General features: G+C 43.6%; 9 protein-coding genes across 9 annotated transcripts; 5 read left to right on the top strand and 4 right to left on the bottom strand.

Annotated features, from left to right (window-relative positions):
- Nucleotides 1-97: 97 nt before the first annotated feature.
- K450DRAFT_226078 (uncharacterized protein) lies at nucleotides 98-1,237 on the bottom strand. The gene is made up of 4 exons (XM_051586494.1): nucleotides 1,189-1,237; nucleotides 1,060-1,131; nucleotides 471-978; nucleotides 98-408 (listed from the first exon to the last, which is right to left on the bottom strand). Exons 1-4 carry the CDS (start codon nucleotides 1,205-1,207, stop codon nucleotides 336-338), a joined length of 672 nt encoding a protein of 223 aa, XP_051447611.1. The 5' UTR covers nucleotides 1,208-1,237; the 3' UTR covers nucleotides 98-335.
- A 109-nt stretch (nucleotides 1,238-1,346) lies between these two features.
- Nucleotides 1,347-4,271, top strand: K450DRAFT_226075 (uncharacterized protein). The gene is made up of 13 exons (XM_051586493.1): nucleotides 1,347-1,508; nucleotides 1,575-1,654; nucleotides 1,712-1,840; nucleotides 1,898-2,075; nucleotides 2,145-2,308; nucleotides 2,363-2,650; nucleotides 2,714-2,807; nucleotides 2,894-3,179; nucleotides 3,260-3,548; nucleotides 3,626-3,715; nucleotides 3,773-3,855; nucleotides 3,917-4,080; nucleotides 4,152-4,271. The coding sequence occupies exons 1-13, from the start codon at nucleotides 1,385-1,387 to the stop codon at nucleotides 4,220-4,222; spliced, it is 2,040 nt and encodes a 679-aa protein (XP_051447610.1). The 5' UTR covers nucleotides 1,347-1,384; the 3' UTR covers nucleotides 4,223-4,271.
- An 84-nt stretch (nucleotides 4,272-4,355) lies between these two features.
- Nucleotides 4,356-5,329, bottom strand: K450DRAFT_264809 (uncharacterized protein; the record flags this gene model as incomplete). The annotated part of the gene is made up of 3 exons (XM_051592781.1): nucleotides 4,356-4,937; nucleotides 5,002-5,231; nucleotides 5,293-5,329. 3 exons carry the CDS (start codon nucleotides 5,327-5,329, stop codon nucleotides 4,356-4,358), a joined length of 849 nt encoding a protein of 282 aa, XP_051447609.1.
- A 935-nt stretch (nucleotides 5,330-6,264) lies between these two features.
- K450DRAFT_226068 (uncharacterized protein) lies at nucleotides 6,265-6,921 on the top strand. Its single transcript, XM_051586492.1, has 2 exons — nucleotides 6,265-6,598; nucleotides 6,654-6,921. The coding sequence occupies exons 1-2, from the start codon at nucleotides 6,585-6,587 to the stop codon at nucleotides 6,817-6,819; spliced, it is 180 nt and encodes a 59-aa protein (XP_051447608.1). The 5' UTR covers nucleotides 6,265-6,584; the 3' UTR covers nucleotides 6,820-6,921.
- A 669-nt stretch (nucleotides 6,922-7,590) lies between these two features.
- On the bottom strand, nucleotides 7,591-9,262 carry K450DRAFT_226060 (uncharacterized protein). Its single transcript, XM_051586491.1, has 4 exons — nucleotides 8,885-9,262; nucleotides 8,722-8,761; nucleotides 8,593-8,653; nucleotides 7,591-8,533 (listed from the first exon to the last, which is right to left on the bottom strand). Exons 1-4 carry the CDS (start codon nucleotides 9,120-9,122, stop codon nucleotides 7,904-7,906), a joined length of 969 nt encoding a protein of 322 aa, XP_051447607.1. The 5' UTR covers nucleotides 9,123-9,262; the 3' UTR covers nucleotides 7,591-7,903.
- On the top strand, nucleotides 9,160-10,415 carry K450DRAFT_226052 (uncharacterized protein). Its single transcript, XM_051586490.1, has 6 exons — nucleotides 9,160-9,354; nucleotides 9,426-9,514; nucleotides 9,584-9,711; nucleotides 9,778-9,910; nucleotides 9,978-10,312; nucleotides 10,382-10,415. The coding sequence occupies exons 1-5, from the start codon at nucleotides 9,263-9,265 to the stop codon at nucleotides 10,088-10,090; spliced, it is 555 nt and encodes a 184-aa protein (XP_051447606.1). The 5' UTR covers nucleotides 9,160-9,262; the 3' UTR covers nucleotides 10,091-10,312; nucleotides 10,382-10,415.
- On the top strand, nucleotides 9,819-10,645 carry K450DRAFT_226048 (uncharacterized protein). Its single transcript, XM_051586489.1, has 4 exons — nucleotides 9,819-9,910; nucleotides 9,978-10,086; nucleotides 10,194-10,312; nucleotides 10,382-10,645. Exons 2-4 carry the CDS (start codon nucleotides 10,071-10,073, stop codon nucleotides 10,532-10,534), a joined length of 288 nt encoding a protein of 95 aa, XP_051447605.1. The 5' UTR covers nucleotides 9,819-9,910; nucleotides 9,978-10,070; the 3' UTR covers nucleotides 10,535-10,645.
- Nucleotides 10,606-13,095, top strand: K450DRAFT_226041 (uncharacterized protein). Its single transcript, XM_051586488.1, has 7 exons — nucleotides 10,606-11,206; nucleotides 11,296-11,351; nucleotides 11,420-11,549; nucleotides 11,618-11,682; nucleotides 11,744-11,804; nucleotides 11,882-12,076; nucleotides 12,142-13,095. The coding sequence occupies exons 1-7, from the start codon at nucleotides 10,756-10,758 to the stop codon at nucleotides 12,837-12,839; spliced, it is 1,656 nt and encodes a 551-aa protein (XP_051447604.1). The 5' UTR covers nucleotides 10,606-10,755; the 3' UTR covers nucleotides 12,840-13,095.
- K450DRAFT_226037 (uncharacterized protein) lies at nucleotides 13,095-18,979 on the bottom strand. The gene is made up of 19 exons (XM_051586487.1): nucleotides 18,892-18,979; nucleotides 18,704-18,823; nucleotides 18,192-18,628; nucleotides 18,046-18,126; nucleotides 17,893-17,956; nucleotides 17,487-17,819; nucleotides 17,046-17,398; nucleotides 16,710-16,972; nucleotides 16,382-16,638; nucleotides 15,884-16,313; nucleotides 15,739-15,825; nucleotides 15,618-15,668; nucleotides 15,481-15,552; nucleotides 14,991-15,407; nucleotides 14,701-14,918; nucleotides 14,534-14,620; nucleotides 14,386-14,454; nucleotides 14,218-14,301; nucleotides 13,095-14,139 (listed from the first exon to the last, which is right to left on the bottom strand). Exons 2-19 carry the CDS (start codon nucleotides 18,719-18,721, stop codon nucleotides 13,351-13,353), a joined length of 4,110 nt encoding a protein of 1,369 aa, XP_051447603.1. The 5' UTR covers nucleotides 18,722-18,823; nucleotides 18,892-18,979; the 3' UTR covers nucleotides 13,095-13,350.
- Nucleotides 18,980-19,611: the final 632 nt, after the last annotated feature.

Below are 19,611 nucleotides of genomic sequence, written 5' to 3'. Positions count from 1 at the left end.
ATAATTTTGTAGTTAATCCGCTTAGTCGCTCATTGTAGGCACCTCACATAAAAATCATTACGTTCCAACATAGAACAGTTTCGGCATGACACACATCTTTACACACTGTGAAAACACATGAAATAGTGTTTATATTAAAGAGAAACGAAAAGAAAATGAAAAGCATAATCTACATGGTAAGGAAAGGCAATGGTAAGAACACAAATGTATGTCCACAGCATTCTAATGGTCTATATGAGTTGCACAGTTTTTACATCCAGCAATCCACATTACTGATGCTTCAAATATGAAAAATAATCTCTGGCATCCAGTAAGCTGATGAATGAATCCACAACTTATTTCGATGGTTCAGAGTCCCCATCCAAGTTCTTTGCGTGTTGGTCGAGCGCCATGACGAGTTCCTGAGGGCTGCATCGGAGCTGTCAGTATGCAAAGGGGTTCAAATGACAATTGAAAGTATTTCGACTTACCGTCTATCCAAAATGCTGAGAACTTGTCTGGCGGGTGATTGCAAGACACCCAAGAGTTCTGACTGCAGAGATGAGATGCCAGCAATGCTGCTAACCTTCTCAACACCTTCAAAGTTAAGCAAGGTTTCGTCCACCTTACCGCCAATGAGCATCAACTTCTTATTCTTGTTGAGAAGAGTGACAATATCCTTGATGAGGGTTGGGTGTTCGGCATCGCTTCCGTTAGTGTGGAGGACACACGTAGGGCCCATAACCAGAGGATCGAGGTTGGCGAAACGGGTTTCACGCAAGACGGAAGCAAAAATTCCAGATCGTACAACAGTTAGTGTGGTTGATGATCCAAGCTGGTTGAGCTCTTGACGAAGGGCAGTGAGTTCCTTGACGTTAAGGTTGTTGAATTGCATTATAAGGGCAATGCGATTGTCGGCCAAAATCGTCTTATACTTGTTGTGCAAGAAGGTACGCCGAGGCGGGTGAGCTTTCGCACTAGCGCTAGCTGTAGTAGCATCTAAGATAGTGGGGGAAGTGAGAGTTATTAGATTAGTTGGGATATAGTGGTGGTCGACAAGGGTTTTTGGTGAATCCTTACAGGTACGCTGTGTTGACACCAATGTTGACCGAATGGGGGTGAATGATGGGTTTGAGCGGATGGCTCTGTTCACTACAAGGAGGTGTTAGACAAGGCAATGTGCGATTTGGCCAGCGATCGTGTACGTACAAGCATTGAATGGCATCATTTCGGCACAAAGGTTATTTTTGTTGACACCAAAAAAAAAGCTGAATTGCTACCTGCGTCAAAACTGAAGAACCAATTCCCAGTCACGGTCTTTAATTTTTCGAAAAAATAGGACTTGGACCTTTGAGCTTCGCGAAACCCGTTGACTTTCACTCCTAGGGGCGAGCTTCTTGCGGTCATGGACATTGACGATGATTCGTTTGCCGAAGATTTTGACGAGGATCTAGTTAGAGCTGTAGAAGAGCAAGAGTCGCAGTACTTTGGAAATTATACAACATCATATGCCGACAAAGCAGAGCTTAGTGAGTTTGCAATTCAACTTTGCGTCTTTAATGCTTCATTGCTGACAATTGCGTTTGGCACAAAAGCTAAACGAGAAGATATCCAACTGGAATCACATGGAGGCGAAGGAGATGAACTTTCCAGGCTAAAGACCCAGCTTCTTCAGGTAAGTCTCGCGACTTGGATAGGCACGAACTCAACGCGACTGACATTGCGATTACAGAAAGAAAGGCAGATCTCGGAACAAAGGGCTTTGTTGGAGCAATTGAGGACCAGCATTAGATACGAAAATGAAAGTAAAGTATCTATGGAGCAGCAGATGGCGAACAAAGACAAATTAATTGCCAATAAGGTAGGCACTAAAAAGGCGTCTACAAATAGCGTCAAATGGTCTAACATATCGTTCAAGGATGGAGAATTACTTAGTGCTCGACAACAAATTAGAATGTTGGATGGTCGACTTAGACTTCACGCCAAAGCTGGAGAACAGCAAAAAGAACCCAAAGCCAACTGGGATAAAGAACAAAGCTTGCCACCATCGACTGCTGATGTTGACGGACTGGCATCTCGGAAAAGGCAACACAGGGGTGAGTTGCTATATCAAGCGTTCAATTTCGATAGCAACTTTTGTTAAGCCCATTACATAATTACTATAGCTTTACCAACGTCAATGTTTCTTGGTCCCAAAATCAAGCGGCCAAAAGTCCTACCCCGAACGAAAACACCAGAAGTAGAAGCGGTAAATTATCAAATGCAGGAGACTCACGTTACCAGCCCGAAGAAAGAAAATGAGAAAGCGACCATAAACGAGAAAGAAAAGGTAAGCAATGCGTATGATAACTGGATTTCTACAAGCTACTAACTTCCTCTGTAGCTTTTGAGAAGCTTACTCTGCGACACATTTTATGAAAGCGAGCAACAAGACATTGCCATGGATGCTAGCATTATTGGAAACACTGCTCAACTCACCCAACTATATGACATGTTTATCAAGAGATTTACCCCCTTGCAGGATGAGGACATGGAAAGAGAGCTTCAAGATTTATCACTGTTGTTGTTTGAATGCCTAGTGGAGGCGCCAAACGTTAGCCTCAGCTGGACCCTTCGACAGTTCACCAATATATTTAGTCAATACATCATGATCACACAAAGAAACCGAACGGTAAGATGCAAAGGTTGATGGCATCAGAGAGAATGTGTTGGATGCTAATTCGGCAGGAAATAGATCAAGCTTTTACAGCCAGCTATCCATGCCTTGCACACTCTGACTCGTCAATATGATGCCGTCAAGGAACAACTTCTTCGAACACAAGTGCAAGGTAAGACAGCATAACCTCGTTCATAATATGAGGCATTCCCATGATTCGAACAACGTCACTAAGTAATGATCAATTGATGATACTAGACAAGGAAAAAGCAGCGTTGAATAATCTACTCTTATCCATATCTTTCTTTCCTTCACCTGATTTCGAATCACAGTATAAGGAAGCATATGAAAAACGAGAAGCCATCGCCAATCTTAAGCATGAGCCGCTCATAAACATGGATGCCTATATGGCCAGCTACAATATTACGCTCAGCGATCTTGAATACGACAGCGAAAAGGACAAGATGCTCTCGCACAAAGCGTTGTTGGATATCTTAGGAATTTTTCATGGAGCATTCACGAGCGTACAGCCAGGTCAATCAGAGTAAGTTTGAGGCAGGGAAATCGCAAACCGATAAAGGCGCCGTACGTAAACGCTAATTGTTCATCAATGTGCTCGACTAGGTGTCTATACTTCCTACGTGACAAATCCTTTATTTCTCTGCTGCATGTAGACCGTCCTGTCGTTATCATTCAGCATACACTGCAGGTTATATTGGATCAACTCACCGCCTGCTGTATGCCGGTCCATCTGGCAACTTCAGATCATTTGGCCCTTAGTGGGTCAGAGAAGCTTGTTACAGAGCCTTTGATCGAACAATTGTCTAACAATGTGGATAACTTCCGGTCCATTCTTGATTGCATGACGGACTTGATTAAGTACAAGTGTAAAGACGAGCGAGAAGAGATAGAGGTAAGCATGAAGTGCTGAGGTTTGGAGAAAAAAAAAAGCTAGACTCTCAATATTGATGAAATCGTTTACACCCCTAGTGGCAATCTGTGAGACTGACTGTTGTTAACATCATTGATATTGTGGTGTCCTCGGACTCTTCTTCTGAGCTATCTGATGAGATGCAACTGGTACGTAAATTTGATGAGACTATTAGGCTGGAAATATACACTGACCTCCTGCCCTAGGTGCTTGTTATGATTTCGACGTACTTGAACATGGAAATAGAGTCTACTGTGTCCCAGAGGAAAACTCGGCTGACAGCGAAAAGGTTAATTGAGGACATCTTCAGGCTTTAGATGTTCATTGACTGATGTTCTTTCTTCTAATAGCAAACTGACTCTCAATCTGAGCGTCACTATAGTCTATCAGCTGTTCCAACAAACTCCTGTCCAAACCATACACGAAAACTTGGACTCAGTTTTAAAAGAGACGCTAAAAAAGTCTATGAGTGGGCTCAAAGCTATCAAAGACCAGTGGGATTCTGGTGATGCTGGTACGTCTTACACTCGTTTGGTCCATCTCTAGCTTAATCCTCCCTACTGACGCCTAGCACATTTCTCGTAGTGCTTATTGATGACATACTCCAGATTATAGACGGTCCTGCCGATGTGAAGATGGAAGTCACCGCAGTATAGAACAGGATCATTGTGTAATATAATATTTATATGTTTGTATATATATATATAGATTGAATCAAGCTATTGATAATGGTATTCATTGAAGGTGGATGAAAAATCCATGCTCAAATGTCGTTGGTATGTTGCTTCATTATTGGTTGAATTTGCCAACATGAGCTCCCATTTGGACGATGGTCTCAACTGGTTGTTGCGAGTTCTTGAGCAGATCATCGTCCCAGGTAACATCTCCCTTGGGGAATATACCGATGACAGTAGATCCACCGTATTGGAAGTAACCCATTTCGTCGCCCTTCTTCACGCTGTCGCCAGGTGCAGAGGTGTTGGTGTTCTTAATGGTGCCAACCAGTAGGGCACCGACAAAGACCATAGCAAAGCGCTTGCCATCGGGACGTCTGAAGGATGCAACACAACGGTGGTTTTCAGTGAAGACATTGAGGTCTTCCTTCACGGCGCATGGGTTTACGGTGAAGTAACTTCCGGCAATTTCCTTTGCAGTCTCCATGGTACAGGCTGCAGGTGCATGGTATCTATGGTAGTCTTGAGGAGCTAAACGGAAGATAGCGACTGAACCATCTTCAAATTCTTTGGCAAGGTCTTCGTCCTGCATTAAGGTGGCAAGGGTGAACTTTTTTCCCTTCACCCATAAATCAGTGGCCGCGGTCACAGTGGGGAACACAACTAATCGGCAGTCAGCGGAAGAGGTTATGACAGACTTTCAAAAAGGTTAGATGCTGAAGGGTAATGAGGGGATCCGAGCGTCAACAATTTATACTTACATCATCTTCGGGATCAGAAATAGGTCGGGCTTCAGGTTTGATTTTTCGAGCAAAAAAGTCATTAAATGTCTTGTATCCGGCGGGATCACTAATTTCATATTGGCTCATGTCGAGACCATAGTGCTGAATAAACGCAGGGATTTGACTAACGGACTTGGGGTCATCAAAGTAGGCACCTTCTCGAAGAGTCTCGGTTTGGAAGAGATGGTGGATGGTATTGAGTTCAACAACTAGTTCATTGGTTAGTATCTGAAACAAATCGATGGGTGTTATGTAACAATCGACACCTACATTTTTCTTCAGCATAACCGGCAAACAACAAATGCATTCCAACGCGAGTGGCAATGGGCTACATCATAAAAGTATTAATTTCGTTGATCACTTGCCCATATTGATCGACAAAGTTAATTCTTACCATTTCTTCATACTTGTACTCTGACGTCTAGCATTGAGGAAGTTTTTTAGTATGGCGTAATGATATGGTTGCTCAATTCGGGCTGAGCATCAACACTTCATATACGTACCTGTCTATCGATGACGAAGTTTCCATATCGCTTCTTGACAGATACCATAAGCGAGTCCGGGATCAGGTGGTAGTGGACCCATCCAGGTAACTTGCGGTGATACCACTTGGGGTGTTCAGGGTTGGAAGAGGAATGAATACCTCCATTGACTGCATGGGGGTCAGCATTGATGTTTATGGAATGAACGCATGATAAGAAAAGTTACCTAGATTCCCCTTGGTTGTTGCATCAACGGACTTGCTAAACGTCTTGAAAACAAGGTTATGAGACGAATGGAAAGGACTATAAGCCAAAGTGCTATTTACCTTCATCAGAGCTTCATGGTTGTTGTTGCTCAAGATCTCTTCTACTTCTCTCGAGAGACTGTAGTGTTCATCAGAGTATTCGGGGTGGTTGCTGCTTGCGGTCAACATAGTTAAGGGTAAAAGAAGGAAGGAAAGAGCGAGAGGCAGTATTTAAGTGGAGAGCGGAGTCGTACACTGTGTCATAAAAATAGCCAGATTTGGCGTTTTTTTTTCGGCCTCCCTCCTCCAATTTGCTGCCACCACAGACTGAGGGAGCAGCTGTTTGTTTTTGCTTATTTTATTACGTTTTTTTATCAATATTTTTATAACTTCATTAACCAATTAGTCCGGAGAGGGGTTTACAAGGTTTTGTAGAGCGGCCATGCTCGTCGCCAGCATATTAAGTTTAGCTTCGTCAAGAGCGAAGGGGATGATGAATTTGATTGAGCGGAGAAGCACGAGAGAGAAAGGCGACGCCCTAAATGGCGCAAAAGATTTAACATCATAGCAGTGTTACATATCAAATGAAAAAGCGTTGACTTACGAGCACCGAGGCTAATTGTGACAGTAAAGGTACACAACTGCTCAAGGTTGTTTCGAGCCGCCTTTCAGGAGAGCATCCATATCACCGCGTGAAATGCTCCCGATTGACCGATGTCGCATATTCCGCGTCGTGCTTGGGATAGTGTTTGATCCCCTCTCTGGTTGCTAGCATAACGTAGTATCACTAGCAAAGCTTTTGAGACGAGGACCCTCCCCGAAGCTAGCTTTTAGTATGCATCTTGGCTTGCCCCAAGCAAAGACGCGGCTCATTTTCTTTCCTCTCTAGACATCGGATGGCAAGCCATTTCTTGAACCCAGGCAGATCCTTGCGCGGAGAGAGCAAAGAGACCACAGAACAGAGAGTCCTAGACGAGGAAAGAGAAAAGCACCGAAAGAAAAAAACAAAAGAAAGAAAAGAAAAGAAAAGAAAGGGGAAAGAAAAAAAAAGAAGAGTCTCACAGGGATAAAATTAGGTCTGCCAGCAGCATCAGAAAAGTCGGAAGAAGGCACGAAAGAGCAAAGTGTATCTGATACCTCTCAATTCGCCAACATACGACGGAAAAGCGGAATACATATTCCACGGTCACAGATTCACTAACAGTGTGTGATTGGGAAACCCGTTGTCACCTTATGGAAGCACCGGATTAGTTGACGCCTAGCATGGCATTGTATGTGCTTACGCGGTCAGTGGGCTATGCCAAGCGATGGCATCATTCATTCCAGCGAACCGGAATGTATTCGCTATCGCGATACAGTCAAAGAAAAAGGGAAGGGGAAATGGCGAGAGGAAGAAACGAGCGTAAAAACGAATGTCAAATGGAAGAAGAACGTATTATTTATATGGCTACGGCCTTGCCCTGAAACAGTAGAAGTTTACATTCGTATTATGGCTTGGCTTAAGGGAGAAATGCTGAGTGGTGTGTAACCAGCCACGGCCCCAAAACTCGTCCTTCCGCGTCCATGGTAACCTTTATCCACCCACTTTGGACTATCATTTTTTCAAACCTCGCTCGCAGTTGCTGAAGATCTCCTAGTTCTTAAAAGTGGAGGGCCTGTTCTCTCAGGATAAGTGCCGTTCCCCCTTTTTTCCAATACGTGTCCCAAGGCATGATGGACTGGTCATGCGTGGAGAAGTAAAATGCGTTTCATGACCAGTATTGTTAGTTTAGTATAACTTTTCAATGCCGCACTCCACCATTTCAAGATCAATCCACGTCGGAGAACCTGGGTGGGTATCTCTATGGCGAACCGTGGTTCACAAATAGATGGTGAAAAACGACAGAGTGTTCATGGCAAATCGCTCCATAACATATACAATTAAACAGAGTTGTGTGCATATGCCTGGATGATCACAATCTAGGCGCCGTTAGAGTTCATTTACCCAGTTTTCTTCCCTTTTTCTATTCTATTTTTATTTGCTATGGCATGTTATTGGTTGTACTGGATTGTACAACGTAAATTCTAATATAGCAGAAATCGCGCTAATTGAAGAGCTTGAAGATATGGAAAAAAAAATATTATGTGTTTTGTGCAACTGGTTTATAGCCGCTGTTAATCAATATTTTGGCATTTGCGTAATTTTATAAGATAAGCGGTGTGTCCTTTGACATCAAAATTTTTAGGTCTGCAAATCCAGACTGGGTCTTGAGGCTCTTGGCTGGCGCCATCATTTTGTGGATTTCTTATTAAGGTGGACCTTACTTCCCATTCTTGTATCATCACGTCTACGCAGTCGTCCATGGCGAGAGGCATATTGTTTTTCTTGATGAAACTAAGTAAATCTACCACTTGTGTGATGTTAGGCAAATAGCATACTAAAAACCGGTCATTCTTGAGGTGTTGTACCACCACGCCTAGTTCATGTCGAGGTTCAGGCATGTCGAGGACAGCGCCGTCATAGAGAGAATCTAGATCATCTGAAAGGACGCTGGAAGGGCTTCCGCTGTGAAATTTCACGGTAGGACCATAAACTCCTCTAGCAAAGTTACCCACAGTCTGTTCTGCCTGACGTATATGGCTCTCTCTGATGTCAAAAGTATCCACTCTGCCTTGTTGAACTTTAGCACCCTCCATAGTGTCTATTGATCCAGCTACAGCACGAGCCAAATAAAGCGTCAATGATCCATTGCCGGTGCCTGCTTCTAAGACATGAGCGCCTGGATCCAAATCTAAAAATCGAACCTGTTGGGAAAATATTTAATGCAGGGTATCCAACAAAGCTCAAGAAACACATGTCTTACAATGGTGGAGGCATCTTTAGGATAGATAGGTGTACACGCTCGCTTAACGTTAAGAATATAACTGAACGGGAGTTGGGTAAGTTCACATGGTCTGGAATGAATGGCATATTTCCCATGGCGTTAACTTACTCATCCAGAGTTGGGAAATGGGCGGTTAGAGTGGTGCTGCCTGTTATTTGTTTCACCAGAATAAACGTTGTGCACCATTTAGATCAAATGTTTAGGCCCATAATAAACACAAGTAGACCATATACAAGCTACGGCAACGAATGAAGTGTAGATTAATTCTTACCATTGTGGGTATTGATGATGCTCCGTGGTGGTTTGGAAATGATATCCTTATGAGAAACAACCCCTTTGCTAATAAACAGTTTGCCTTCGTCCTTCAGCGGGCCAATAAAAAACTTTTGCCCTTTGCGTCGATCTCGGAGGATGCAAAAGTCATTAGCCCGGAAGGTGTTTAGCTGTGAGCTATAGTGACGCTTTATGCTGGATGTACATATGCCATTGTGAAGAAATCGTGATCGCATAGCTGGTTTTGCTTGACAGGAAAGCTTCCTCTTGTTGAAAGGGTCGGCAGTGACTGTGTTTCATAACTTTTTGCCGTTGTGGGGGGTGAACGAGTTTTAACACACGCTGGTCGACTCGTCCTTAACCGGCACAGCTTAGTATGAATCCATCCGCGTTTGATAGAGACGATCCATGGCAAAACGAGGACGATGTGGTCAGAGGGACAAATGATGACGCTACCATTAGCAGAATGTAACGGACACTGTTCTTATTATCTTCCTGTTTTGCACGAAATCCCAAATGTTGAAGCCACATTGCATTAGGTCCGCTGCCTCCCTCGGTTATATTGACGATCCATATGTGCAATTTTTCGTAAAAAAGCCAATAAGGCGGCCACCTATCATCAATAGAGGTAAAATTGGAATATTGTATATATCAGGTATAGCGTTTTCAACCTCAACTTAACAACGTTTTACCTCAGGTTCGTACATTCGATACCAGGCACTCAATCACGTTGTACAACGATTCCTACAGAGCGGTGATGCATCCTCAAAAAAGCAAATTGTGTCTTTGGGAGCCGGATTTGATACCCGATATTTTCTTCTGAAGGTTTGTATTGAAAAGTGGCGAACCCCCAAAGGAATGCGTAAGCTTTTCTGACGATTTGGTTTACAGGCAGGAAAAATCCCAGCTTCGGGTGTTAATTTTAAATATTTCGAAATTGATTTCCCGGAAATGATTGCAAAGAAGGCATCTATCATTCGGCGAAGAACAGAACTAGCCACAATGTTGGACTCGCCCACCGTAGGCATGTGTAGTTTATGTAGTGTGACGAAAATTTGATTTGGGTCTTACATTAACGGGTGGTGATGCAGAGCGTGGTGGCATGGAACTTGGTTCTGCAGACTATGCTCTTATTGGTGGCGATTTGCGTCACTGGGACAACATCGCAGATAGACTAGCATACCATGGTTTTCAACCAGAGTAAGTACAGGTTGGTTGGCATGACATGGAAACGTTCGCGATTTAATCAGTTACCAGCGCTCCGACTCTATTCATCTCCGAATGTGTACTCATCTATCTCGCACCAGAGGATTCTCAAATTATCTTGAAATGGATAACCGACAATACCCAATCGTGTTTATTTCTTTTGTATGAACAAATTTTACCCGATGATGCTTTTGGAAAGGTCATGATCCGTAACCTCAAGGTAATCTAGACTTTTTATTTGGTGGGCCACAGACAGGAAAATAAGAATTTCATCATTCATTACCGCCAGCTTCGCAATATCGAGTTGAAAGGTATCCACGCTTACCCAACGCTTGATACACAAGTTCAACGCTTCAAACAGCTCAACTGGCATGACGTACATGCTGTGGATATCAATACACTTCATGACCATCCCAGTTCCCAGGAAGAGATAAGAAGGTGAAATGATGGCTACAGTCGAAGATGTCCCGCCTTGCCTGGACCTGGTTGAAACTGATAAAACCTGTTTTTTTTTTCCATTAGAATATCGCAATTGGAACTCCTAGATGAATTAGAAGAATGGCGACTTCTCGCTGGTCATTACTGCGTTGCTTTAGCTTCCAAGACTGCAAACGAAGGGGTGTCAGATATCAAGTTATGGTAGATTTGAAGTTAAAATAATGAATGGGTTCCTTTCCGTTGTGGAGGCAAAAGATGCTGGCGAACGTCATTAGTGAAACATGTCTCAAAATGGAAATCTATCTATTGCTGGCGACAAAACCATTTTCCCATATCTTTCCTTTTGTTGAAACATCCTTTCTCTCTGCGCTTTACCCAACTCCTTTGTTAATAAACCCTATGGAGTCCTCTACGTCGCTTTTAAGTACTTCTCAAGACACCTCGTCAACGCATACCAACCAGCTATCCGTGGCCTCACACCGTCTATCTCAAACTTTGAATGGATTGGCCCATGTTGGCAATCGCAATCGTAGCTCCAGTGTGAATGCTAGTGCTGCTGCACCTATAGTGGTTGCACCTTCCACTGCTTCTGCCTCGGAATCAGCTCCAACCTCATTGCTGATTGAATTCGACGGTGGTAGTCACGTTATTGTTCGCCCCAATAGAACTATCAGAGGTAAAGTCTTCAGTGTGTTTGGAAGGAAGTGCTAAGTTTTGGCGTCTGATAAACAAATGGTTTTACTTACTCTTTTCGACCTGATACAGGAACCGTAGTCCTAAATGCAACCGAAAGACTCTATGCAACTCGTATTCGGATAAAGGTAAGAATCTTCAAGTGAAAGCCGACATGGATAGGGGACAGCATCTAAATTCTCATTTCATTTTGTAGTTCCGTGCTGAGGAGATTGCTACAGTCAAGATAATGGAAGGCTCAGGCGATGGCCGAGGTGAAAGACTCCACCAACTTACAACTACCTTCTTTGAAACTGACTTTAAACTGTGGGGCAATGACATAAGTGGTGAGGTTATTCGCTGTTTGAATCTCTTGACAAGTTGGGCAAAGTCACTAATGCCAGCGTTATCACAGCTTTTTCTCAATCAACCTGGTCAGAGATAGACATTGGCCAACACAAATATGCATTTGCCTTGAAGGTAAGATCATCAGTAACACCTTTGAACCCATGTTATATAAAATACTTATCATCATCCTTAGTTTCCAAATGTCAACTATCCTCCTTCGTTAGAGGATCCAAAAGGCTTTTGCGTTCGTTATGGTAAGTTAAGGAAAACAGATGTACAATCCATCAGGTAGAGCACTTTCATCTCAATTATATCATGTTGCCATTTTTAGTATGGACAGCGCAGGTCGATGGCCCAGGATTGCAATCTGGATTGAGAAGCAAAGAGTATCTTACCCCCTTGCGTCCAATTATCGTTGCTCCAGTTTCACAAGAATGGGTTTACAAAACCACCTTGTTCAAGGAACGAAAATCAACACCTCTTGCTGAAGTGCAAGCTAAGCTTCCTAAACAAACATTTTGCCCAGGTACATTTTGCATATTCACTGGATTTTTTAAAAGCTGTTTCTGATTTCTAACTTCTCTATTATAGACGAACCATTTTCTATGCAACTCAACATTGGGCTAATTGCTTCCGATTACAAAGTTGTTTCGATATCGTATAAGCTTCGAAAGCATCACGAGGGAAAGATGTTGGTGCAGAAAGGCATGGCGTTCAGAGAATATATACGACAAGTCGTCACGGGAACAGCAACCGCTACCTCAGAAGGCAACCAATACACCAGCATTATCAATTTTGATGTTCCAACTCGACTCGTCTCTCCTAGCTTTGCTTCAAGGCATACAAGAGTTCATTACGACTTGCAGTTCACCGTGTTGTATGAATGCGGACAATTCTTCAAGTCCAACCAATATGCTGAATTCACCATACCCATTGCCATTGCCAATTTGCCGTACGATCAGCTTTTACGTATTCCCGACCTGACGGCTATCAAAGATTACCGACAATCCAAGGAATGTCCATTGTTCTTCGATGCAACTCTGGATGAACCTCCGCAGGCTACTGGTTTGCCAAGTGAGTTGATTGGTCCTCTTACAGCAGCACTTGCTAGTCCACCCGCAACCTCTCCTCCAAGTTACTTTTCGCTACCCTCTCTTCCGCCTCAATTTGAAATTCAGAAAGAGCGACAAGAGAGAACCGTTTACACCACTCGAGTACTTAAAGGTGACCATTCCGTTGACTTGGGAGATCCAGTAGTTTTGGCTGGCGTCATGGATGAAGATTGGTAAAACAACAATGGATTGTTTTTCCTTTTCCTTTCCTTCTTGCAAACGCTGGCTGGTATTGCATACCTTCTGTAGATTGAATTTTTTTTATCTCGTCTCTCCATCCACCAACCTCACTTTCCAACTCAAAGTCATTCCCAAAACCCCGTTTCATCACTTCTTTTTGTAGTGCCTAGAATAGTGCCATACTTTTCTCTCTCTGTATTCATCAGATATATCATACTCCTCCTTTGTTCTTTGCTGTACACACTTCTTTATTGAATTCCCACAGTACCTGAGCTCACCTTCTATATATGTGCTCTTTTTTTTTTTCCTTTATTACTTTCTTTATCTCAAGATATTATTAATATGACAAAATAATATATAGCTAACGATTGGTTGAAATGGTATGGACATTGTAGCTATTTGGAGGGGGTAATGACATATATGCAAGTTGACACAAAAACAAACCGGGCTTCTTCATTTTTTGAAAGTAACGAGGTATCCAGTGTATGTGTATGAAGAGTTGCTTGGACTACAGATTGTCTAAACTATTCAACAAGTCAAGAGCGGAAACAGAAGTGTCCATTTCATCTAGAACATGTTCAGGTTTTGCCGTGGAAGCATCCCCGGTTTCATTGCGACGTGGTTTCTGCCGACGACGTGTGCGTGCCTCCACTTCACCGCTTCGCAGCTTGTCAAGCAAGTTGTCCATCATGCGTCGATCATCGTCAGTACCGGTAGCAGCTTGAGCTGATATATCGACCGAATCGATTTCCTTGGCTTGCTTTTGCTGGAGCCTCTCCTTGCGTTCCTCTTCAAGCTTCCTCTTTTGCTCCTCCTTCAGAAGCTTCTCTTTGTATTTCTCATCCGCCTGTACAGCTTTCTCCCAGTTGTCCAAGAATCGTGCAAACACAGCAAAGAATTCGTCAGGTCGCATCATCTTGGGATTCTCTCCATAGTACACTATGACATCCTTCCAACTGGCGTCCATATTGACGTAGAGAGCCTCTAGTTGTTCAAACTTGGCGGCAGCAGAAGTGCGGTACTTGGTCATCACCGTTGGGAATTTGTCTTCGGCCTCCAGAATACTCTCATCAGACCAGAATTCGGCCAACTCCGTGTTGAGTTGTTTCAATCCTTGGCGTAGGTCGGTGTACTGCTTGATCACATCGTTGATGCTGGCAGATATTCTTGCCGCGGATCCCGCTTCTTTCAGGTCTTCCTGGAAGTCCAACAGGTGAGGGAAATGCTCACGAACGACATTGACCAAAAATCCCAATAGATTCATGGACGCTGTGGTTGAGGACTTTGTATCCGGCAGCTGGTAAAAGATAATATGAACGGTTATTATTGGCGACAAGATCAGTATTTCACAAAGCAACTCAATCCTTGTTCTTACCTTGTTAAGACTGCCAATTCTGAGACCGAAAGCACCGCCTTGAATGCCAGATGCATTCATGTAGTTACCAACCGTAAGGATCAACTAGAGGATATTGTTTAGTTTTCGCTCAAATTCACCCATCGACAACATCGGTAATAACAACGGTGAGAGAGATAAGACACTTACACAGAGCAACTGCTTGAAGCTCTTGGAGTTACGAATGCTGGTCGAAGCCTCTAACACGACTGTCATATTCTAATAATGTCAAGCTCCCAAAGTTAGCTTATGAGGTATTAAATGATGATGATGCGAGCAGAAGGTGTTTGTTACATACGTCTCGCAGTTGGTCAAAGCGCTCCAGGAAGCTGAGTCGAGATTGCATATGAGAGAGACGTGGCTCATATCTATAGATTTTCTTCATCTAAAAGGTAGACAAGCAGACATGATTAGACTATCCAATAAAAAACCACCTCTTATGTAGTCTAAGCAGCCATTCATTACCTCTATGGTGAGTTGCTCTGGCAGATCCAGCTCTTCACATTCTTCAGGCGACTTCTTCATGTAAATTTCCATCGTTTTCAAATCATCGTCGTTTGTAGGTGCAAAGGCAATAAGATTGCTTAGGAATATATCCGTACAGAAGCCATCATCCATGTGCAAAATCCTTAGACGAACATCAGATAGAGGCATATTCTTTATCTTGGGTATAATGGCCAAGTCTATTGAGAATAGCAATCGACGGTTAGTGACAACAGTGTGTCCTCTATGTTCAACCATTAGAATCTACTCACTGATATTGCGGCTCTTATCCTTGCTCAAAAACCGTACAGCGTCCTTCTTTTCAGCCTGGCGTTGTTTCATCTTCTCTTCAAACACGGTATTGGATTGAACTGGGAATAACTCTTCGATCTTACTGAATACACCGTCTTGTTCAAGTAAATCTTCAATTTCATCCTCATTCACACCATCCAACATCCAAATAGTTTGATCTGTCTTGGACTTTTCAATCTTTTGCCATTGGAAGTTTCGAATCTTGATTTGAGGATAGTGACGAAGTTGCTTGCGCGACGGGCCAATCGGTGCTGTCTGGGCAGCTGGTCTTCGCGGTCCTCCGGGACCGGGTGGTGGAGGTGGTGGAGGGGGTGGTGGGCCACCAGCAGCAGATGGAGGAGGAGGAGGAGGGGGAGGGGGAGGGGGTGGAGGTCCAGCTAAGACAAACACTAATTAGTAACATCCCGAATAAACAGAATTACGGAATATACTCTTTTCGGTTATGCTTACGTTGACTTGCAGTGCCTGGAGGAGGTGGTGGCGGAGGAGGTGGTGGTGGTGGGGCTGCAGCAGGTGTACCTCCTAGATGACGTTTTAGCCTTTCTAAACACTCAAATGCCAGAAGTCAATCAAAACCTGTTACTTACCAGAAGGCATAGGAGGCGGTGGTGGCGGAGGAGGAGGAGGAGGAGGAGGAGCTAAAAATCATACGGTATTGTTGAGAAAGATATGCGTTTTAACATAGAAAGAAGCATGAAAGATATATACCTGAAGCCGAAGCAACCGGAGGACGTGGTGGTGGAGGCGGGGGTGGGGGTGGAGGAGCCCCAGTTGAGGCAGTGTCAGGCACTTTTTCTATAGGTAAGTGAGTATGATTTGCATAACAGGCCACTATAAAAAATATATATCTTACCTGGTTGAGTTGATGTAATGGATGGTGCGATGGTTGAATCACTATAGTGAGACACAGCATCACCAGCAGCACCGATATTTTGCATCTGAGTACTGTCTCCAACAGACGGATAATGGCTTATTCCGTGTGGCTGCATTACAGAATCTGCTGTGCCGTAAGGATAAGGTTGATTGTTTGTATAAATTGGTGGGTATACTGCTGCTTGATAGCCAGGAGACATTGGCGTACCAGGGAAAACAAACCCTCCGGCAGCATACTGTGATTGAAAGCCAGGAGACTGAGGAGGATAGGCTTGCTGTTCCTGAGTTGGATAGTAAGTGGATGGATCTGCATTGGTACCAGGCATTCCAGAGCCTGGGATGAAGAATCCACCAGCGCCAATGTTTGCACCAGTTGCTATGGGCGTAGATGGCACCTGAGGAGATTGAAGCTAATGGGCAAAGTCTAAAATCAGTATCTCCCGGTCATGATCAACAAGTTAAGTGGCTGGCAACTTACATTTTGCTGAGGCATGTTATTGTATGGCGTTAGCGGGCGTTGTGCTGTAGTCTTCCAATCACCACCAAGCACGATTTTGCTTGGCTCCTGATCCTGATTGTAATATTCAGCCATAGGATCCGGATAGTCAATATAAGTGGTTTCGTTCCTATCAGTGAGTGAACCTTGCAATAAAGTGATCGTATTGCGAGATTTGCGCAAAAGGTCTCTAAGTGAGGCATTCTCAGTAGCATAGCGAAGCGCAGCAGACTTGTCAACTGAGTGTCATAACATAAAACGTCAGCATACACGGTTGGATACCACTAAATTATATATACATCGTACTGACCATTATATGGCGTGGCAGCACTCGAAGCCTTGAGCCTAGCAACTTCCTGCTCCAGCTCTTGTTTCTCCTTTTGCAGTTCCTCAATTGTATCCTTTGCACCAGTCAATTGCTCGGCTTCTGTTTGCAGACGATCAATATCCGAAAACTTTTGGATCAAGTTGCCAACTGAAACACCATATGTCGACGAGAAATCGCTTCCAACACCTCGGCGATCCATAACAATTTGATTCACAAGGGTGCTAATCATTTGATGATACCGGGTTCTACAAATGAAAATAGAAGGTTGGAAAAACGTCTACCTCACTATTTCTGTTCACATCAGCCTTTTCTACTTACTTGGTAGATTGTTCGCCTTTGATGAGAAGCATACCACGAAGAGTTGCCACCAAATGTGTAACAGCTTCAGGAGTGTCAGCCAAATTGGCCAAGATGAGAGAAAGAAGTTGCTCAGGCTCTTCAATATTGCCATATAACGATTGTTCTTCGCCAAAACAATCTTCAAAATCATTTTCTGCTTGCACTTTGTACGTCTCTATTTGAATGTTAAGTCTTCGATAATCCAAATCTTCTAGTTTTCCAAGCACACGAGCTTGCATTCCAGCGGCATTTAGTTGGTTTCTGAGCTGAATTCGAGCGGCGACATCTTGTTCTACTTTGATGATGGAATTGATGAGGATCATATTGGAGAGCTGTTGGCAGAGTTGTGTACATCAGTATTCTATTTACTAAATACAATTCACGAGAGATTGAACAAAAAAAAAAAAAACCAGAACTCACCGCATATTCCATGAGATGGCTATCAGGAGCATTGAACACTCCAAGACGTCTAAATTCGTCATTTGCGCCTACTAAGGAACCCATCTTGCCTCGTCCATCTAGAGTATTTTCTAAATCCTTCAGCCAGCCATCGAATATACTTAGGTCTTTGCGATGTTGTCGAAGCAGTTCAAAGCCTTTCATGACTTCGTTACGGCCATTGGGAGGTTCACAATAACACAGGAACGTGAGCAACTCGCATACGGTCTTACGGGTCTGCCATTGCGGGCAAACAATGGAGAATACCAGAGTATGCACGGATTCTGCATCCAATAAAGCTTCCTTCGCACCCCACTACAGGTTCATAAACGAAATATTAGTGAATCGCCCGACAAGCACACACAGCATACAAGAATGCTATACATACTCTGTTATTTAGCAAGACCTTGAAGCATTTAACAATTTCTGCTTCCAGTTCCAATGCTGTATCTCTCCTATTTGTCAGAAACTCAGTGATTAACATGAAGCAGATCTATGATACACGTGTAGATACACGCCCCGTCTCTTTATGAGGTCATACCTTGATGGGCCATGGTTCAGGTAGGACAATCCATTGGTTAAGACTCGGACACCCTTAAGATCTAAAAACTTCAATAGCCAACTGAAAAAAACCCAACCATTAGACAGACTGTATGGATTCCTATTCACTCAAAAAAGTGCTCTCACTCTAGTGGTCTTGTTCGGAGACTAACTTCCAAGTGCCCAGCAATTGACGGAGTAACAGCTCGCAAATCTTTTTCCATGAATTTCCTAATAAAAAATTCAGGCGTGTTTCGATCTGCGACCGAGCTATCATAATATTGAGCCGGTGTATGAGCCGGAGTTGCAGGTAACGGAGGTGTCAGAGCCCCAGTACCGGTATGTCGCTCCACAGCACGCTGCCCAGCATCAATAGTCGCGGTCAGCATTTCACCGGCTTTTTCTTTCAAAATGTTGACTAATGGAGCGGCTGCAGGGTTCTTATCATCGAACGATTGCTGAGACTTCACACCAGCAGCTAGCATCTCTGCTTGATGGTCTTGTTGTATCATGAGCCACTTCTTTTCAGAGTCCCAACTTAACATGGTGGATATGATATTTTGATCATGGATCCCTCTACGCGACTGTATTATTTCAAACGCATGATTAACATCGTGAAAAGTAATGATTGAGAACCCATCCAACTGCTGTTTACATACCAGCATCTGCTCAAACATATCATTTATCGACTCGTCCGACGGTCTCCCTATCTTCTTCCCGTATGTTGAGTCGGTGGCAGTCAACGAGGTTGGCCTAGATCGATCCAGTGAAGGTCGACTCTCTGCCAAAATCAAAATTTCTGTTAGCATGGTATCATTTTACACTTGCTTGGCATAGCACACTGTACCTATTGATGACCTTGACGGGGTTCTTGCAGAAAGGGATCCAGGATTACGCATTCCGTATTCGCTTGATGGCCTACTCTGAGGTGGCGATGCGTTACCAGTTGGTCGAGGCGGCATTGCTGGTGGATTGGTATTTGTGACTGAGGCGGTCGATGGTTGTCTTCCTGGAAATGTACCAGAGTACCTAGACTGTGAATCTCGTTGGGGAGCATGACTTTGTTCTGCACCAGGTTTGTCTTTGGCTTTCTTTCCCCATCGATCGAAAAAATCGCTCATGGTGCTAAAGATGGATCCTGACCGGAGTTCCTGATGTGGCTGGCTTTCCAGCAAGGGACCGAAATTCGCCAGTCACCAGAATTCGAAACCAACCGGGGAGCGGAGATTGCAGTAAGCCTGAGGCCGCTTTCCTGCAAGAATGAAAACGTTTGTCCTAAGATTTTTTACTACTACAGCATAGCTAATATCATGTTCAACTCAAATGCATTTGCAGCGTATGCCCTATGTCCATTTGAATCCCATGTATCTCATGATTTAGAAATGTTTTCATTGTCACTATGAATTAAATGAAACATAAACGATCCAAACTATGCTTATGAACAGCATGCATGAAGCTGGAAAAGGCGTAAAGTACCCATAGAATGACCGTTGATGATATCGATAAGTTTTTGAAAGAGCATGTTTTTGCGTTGGATTGGCGTAAGAAAAAGTAGTTTGGCCGGACA

The sequence above is a fragment of the Umbelopsis ramanniana genome (assembly GCF_025399195.1).
Source record: "Umbelopsis ramanniana AG unplaced genomic scaffold K450scaffold_8, whole genome shotgun sequence".
Lineage (NCBI taxonomy): Eukaryota > Fungi > Mucoromycota > Umbelopsidomycetes > Umbelopsidales > Umbelopsidaceae > Umbelopsis > Umbelopsis ramanniana.
The sequence above is the reverse complement of the archived record's forward strand: the minus strand, read 5'-3'. Positions and strand labels throughout refer to the sequence as shown.

Bases quoted from the DNA above. Each gene is read 5' to 3' on its own strand.
- K450DRAFT_226052 (XM_051586490.1), top strand. From the start codon at position 9,263: ATGAATCCATCCGCGTTTGATAGAGACGATCCATGGCAAAACGAGGAC. The intron at 9,355-9,425 runs GTAACGGACACT...ACATTGCATTAG, and splicing joins GACGCTACCATTAGCAGAAT to GTCCGCTGCCTCCCTCGGTT. The intron at 9,515-9,583 runs GTAAAATTGGAA...GTTTTACCTCAG, and splicing joins GCCACCTATCATCAATAGAG to GTTCGTACATTCGATACCAG.
- K450DRAFT_226048 (XM_051586489.1), top strand. The intron at 10,313-10,381 runs GTAATCTAGACT...CATTACCGCCAG, and splicing joins TCATGATCCGTAACCTCAAG to CTTCGCAATATCGAGTTGAA.
- K450DRAFT_226075 (XM_051586493.1), top strand. From the start codon at position 1,385: ATGGACATTGACGATGATTCGTTTGCCGAAGATTTTGACGAGGATCTA. The intron at 2,651-2,713 runs GTAAGATGCAAA...GGCAGGAAATAG, and splicing joins TCACACAAAGAAACCGAACG to ATCAAGCTTTTACAGCCAGC. The intron at 3,180-3,259 runs GTAAGTTTGAGG...GTGCTCGACTAG, and splicing joins GTACAGCCAGGTCAATCAGA to GTGTCTATACTTCCTACGTG.
- K450DRAFT_226041 (XM_051586488.1), top strand. From the start codon at position 10,756: ATGGGTTCCTTTCCGTTGTGGAGGCAAAAGATGCTGGCGAACGTCATT. The intron at 11,352-11,419 runs GTAAGAATCTTC...TTCATTTTGTAG, and splicing joins CAACTCGTATTCGGATAAAG to TTCCGTGCTGAGGAGATTGC. The intron at 11,550-11,617 runs GTGAGGTTATTC...GCGTTATCACAG, and splicing joins GTGGGGCAATGACATAAGTG to CTTTTTCTCAATCAACCTGG.
- K450DRAFT_226078 (XM_051586494.1), bottom strand. The intron at 979-1,059 runs GTAAGGATTCAC...CCACTATCTTAG, and splicing joins GGTGTCAACACAGCGTACCT to ATGCTACTACAGCTAGCGCT. The intron at 409-470 runs GTAAGTCGAAAT...GCTCCGATGCAG, and splicing joins CTCAGCATTTTGGATAGACG to CCCTCAGGAACTCGTCATGG.
- K450DRAFT_226060 (XM_051586491.1), bottom strand. From the start codon at position 9,122: ATGCGATCACGATTTCTTCACAATGGCATATGTACATCCAGCATAAAG. The intron at 8,654-8,721 runs GTAAGTTAACGC...ACTCCCGTTCAG, and splicing joins CATTTCCCAACTCTGGATGA to TTATATTCTTAACGTTAAGC. The intron at 8,534-8,592 runs GTAAGACATGTG...TTTTCCCAACAG, and splicing joins CTAAAGATGCCTCCACCATT to GTTCGATTTTTAGATTTGGA.
- K450DRAFT_226037 (XM_051586487.1), bottom strand. The intron at 16,973-17,045 runs GTAAGTAGAAAA...TTTCATTTGTAG, and splicing joins AAAGGCGAACAATCTACCAA to AACCCGGTATCATCAAATGA. The intron at 15,553-15,617 runs GTAAGTAACAGG...AACGTCATCTAG, and splicing joins ACCGCCTCCTATGCCTTCTG to GAGGTACACCTGCTGCAGCC.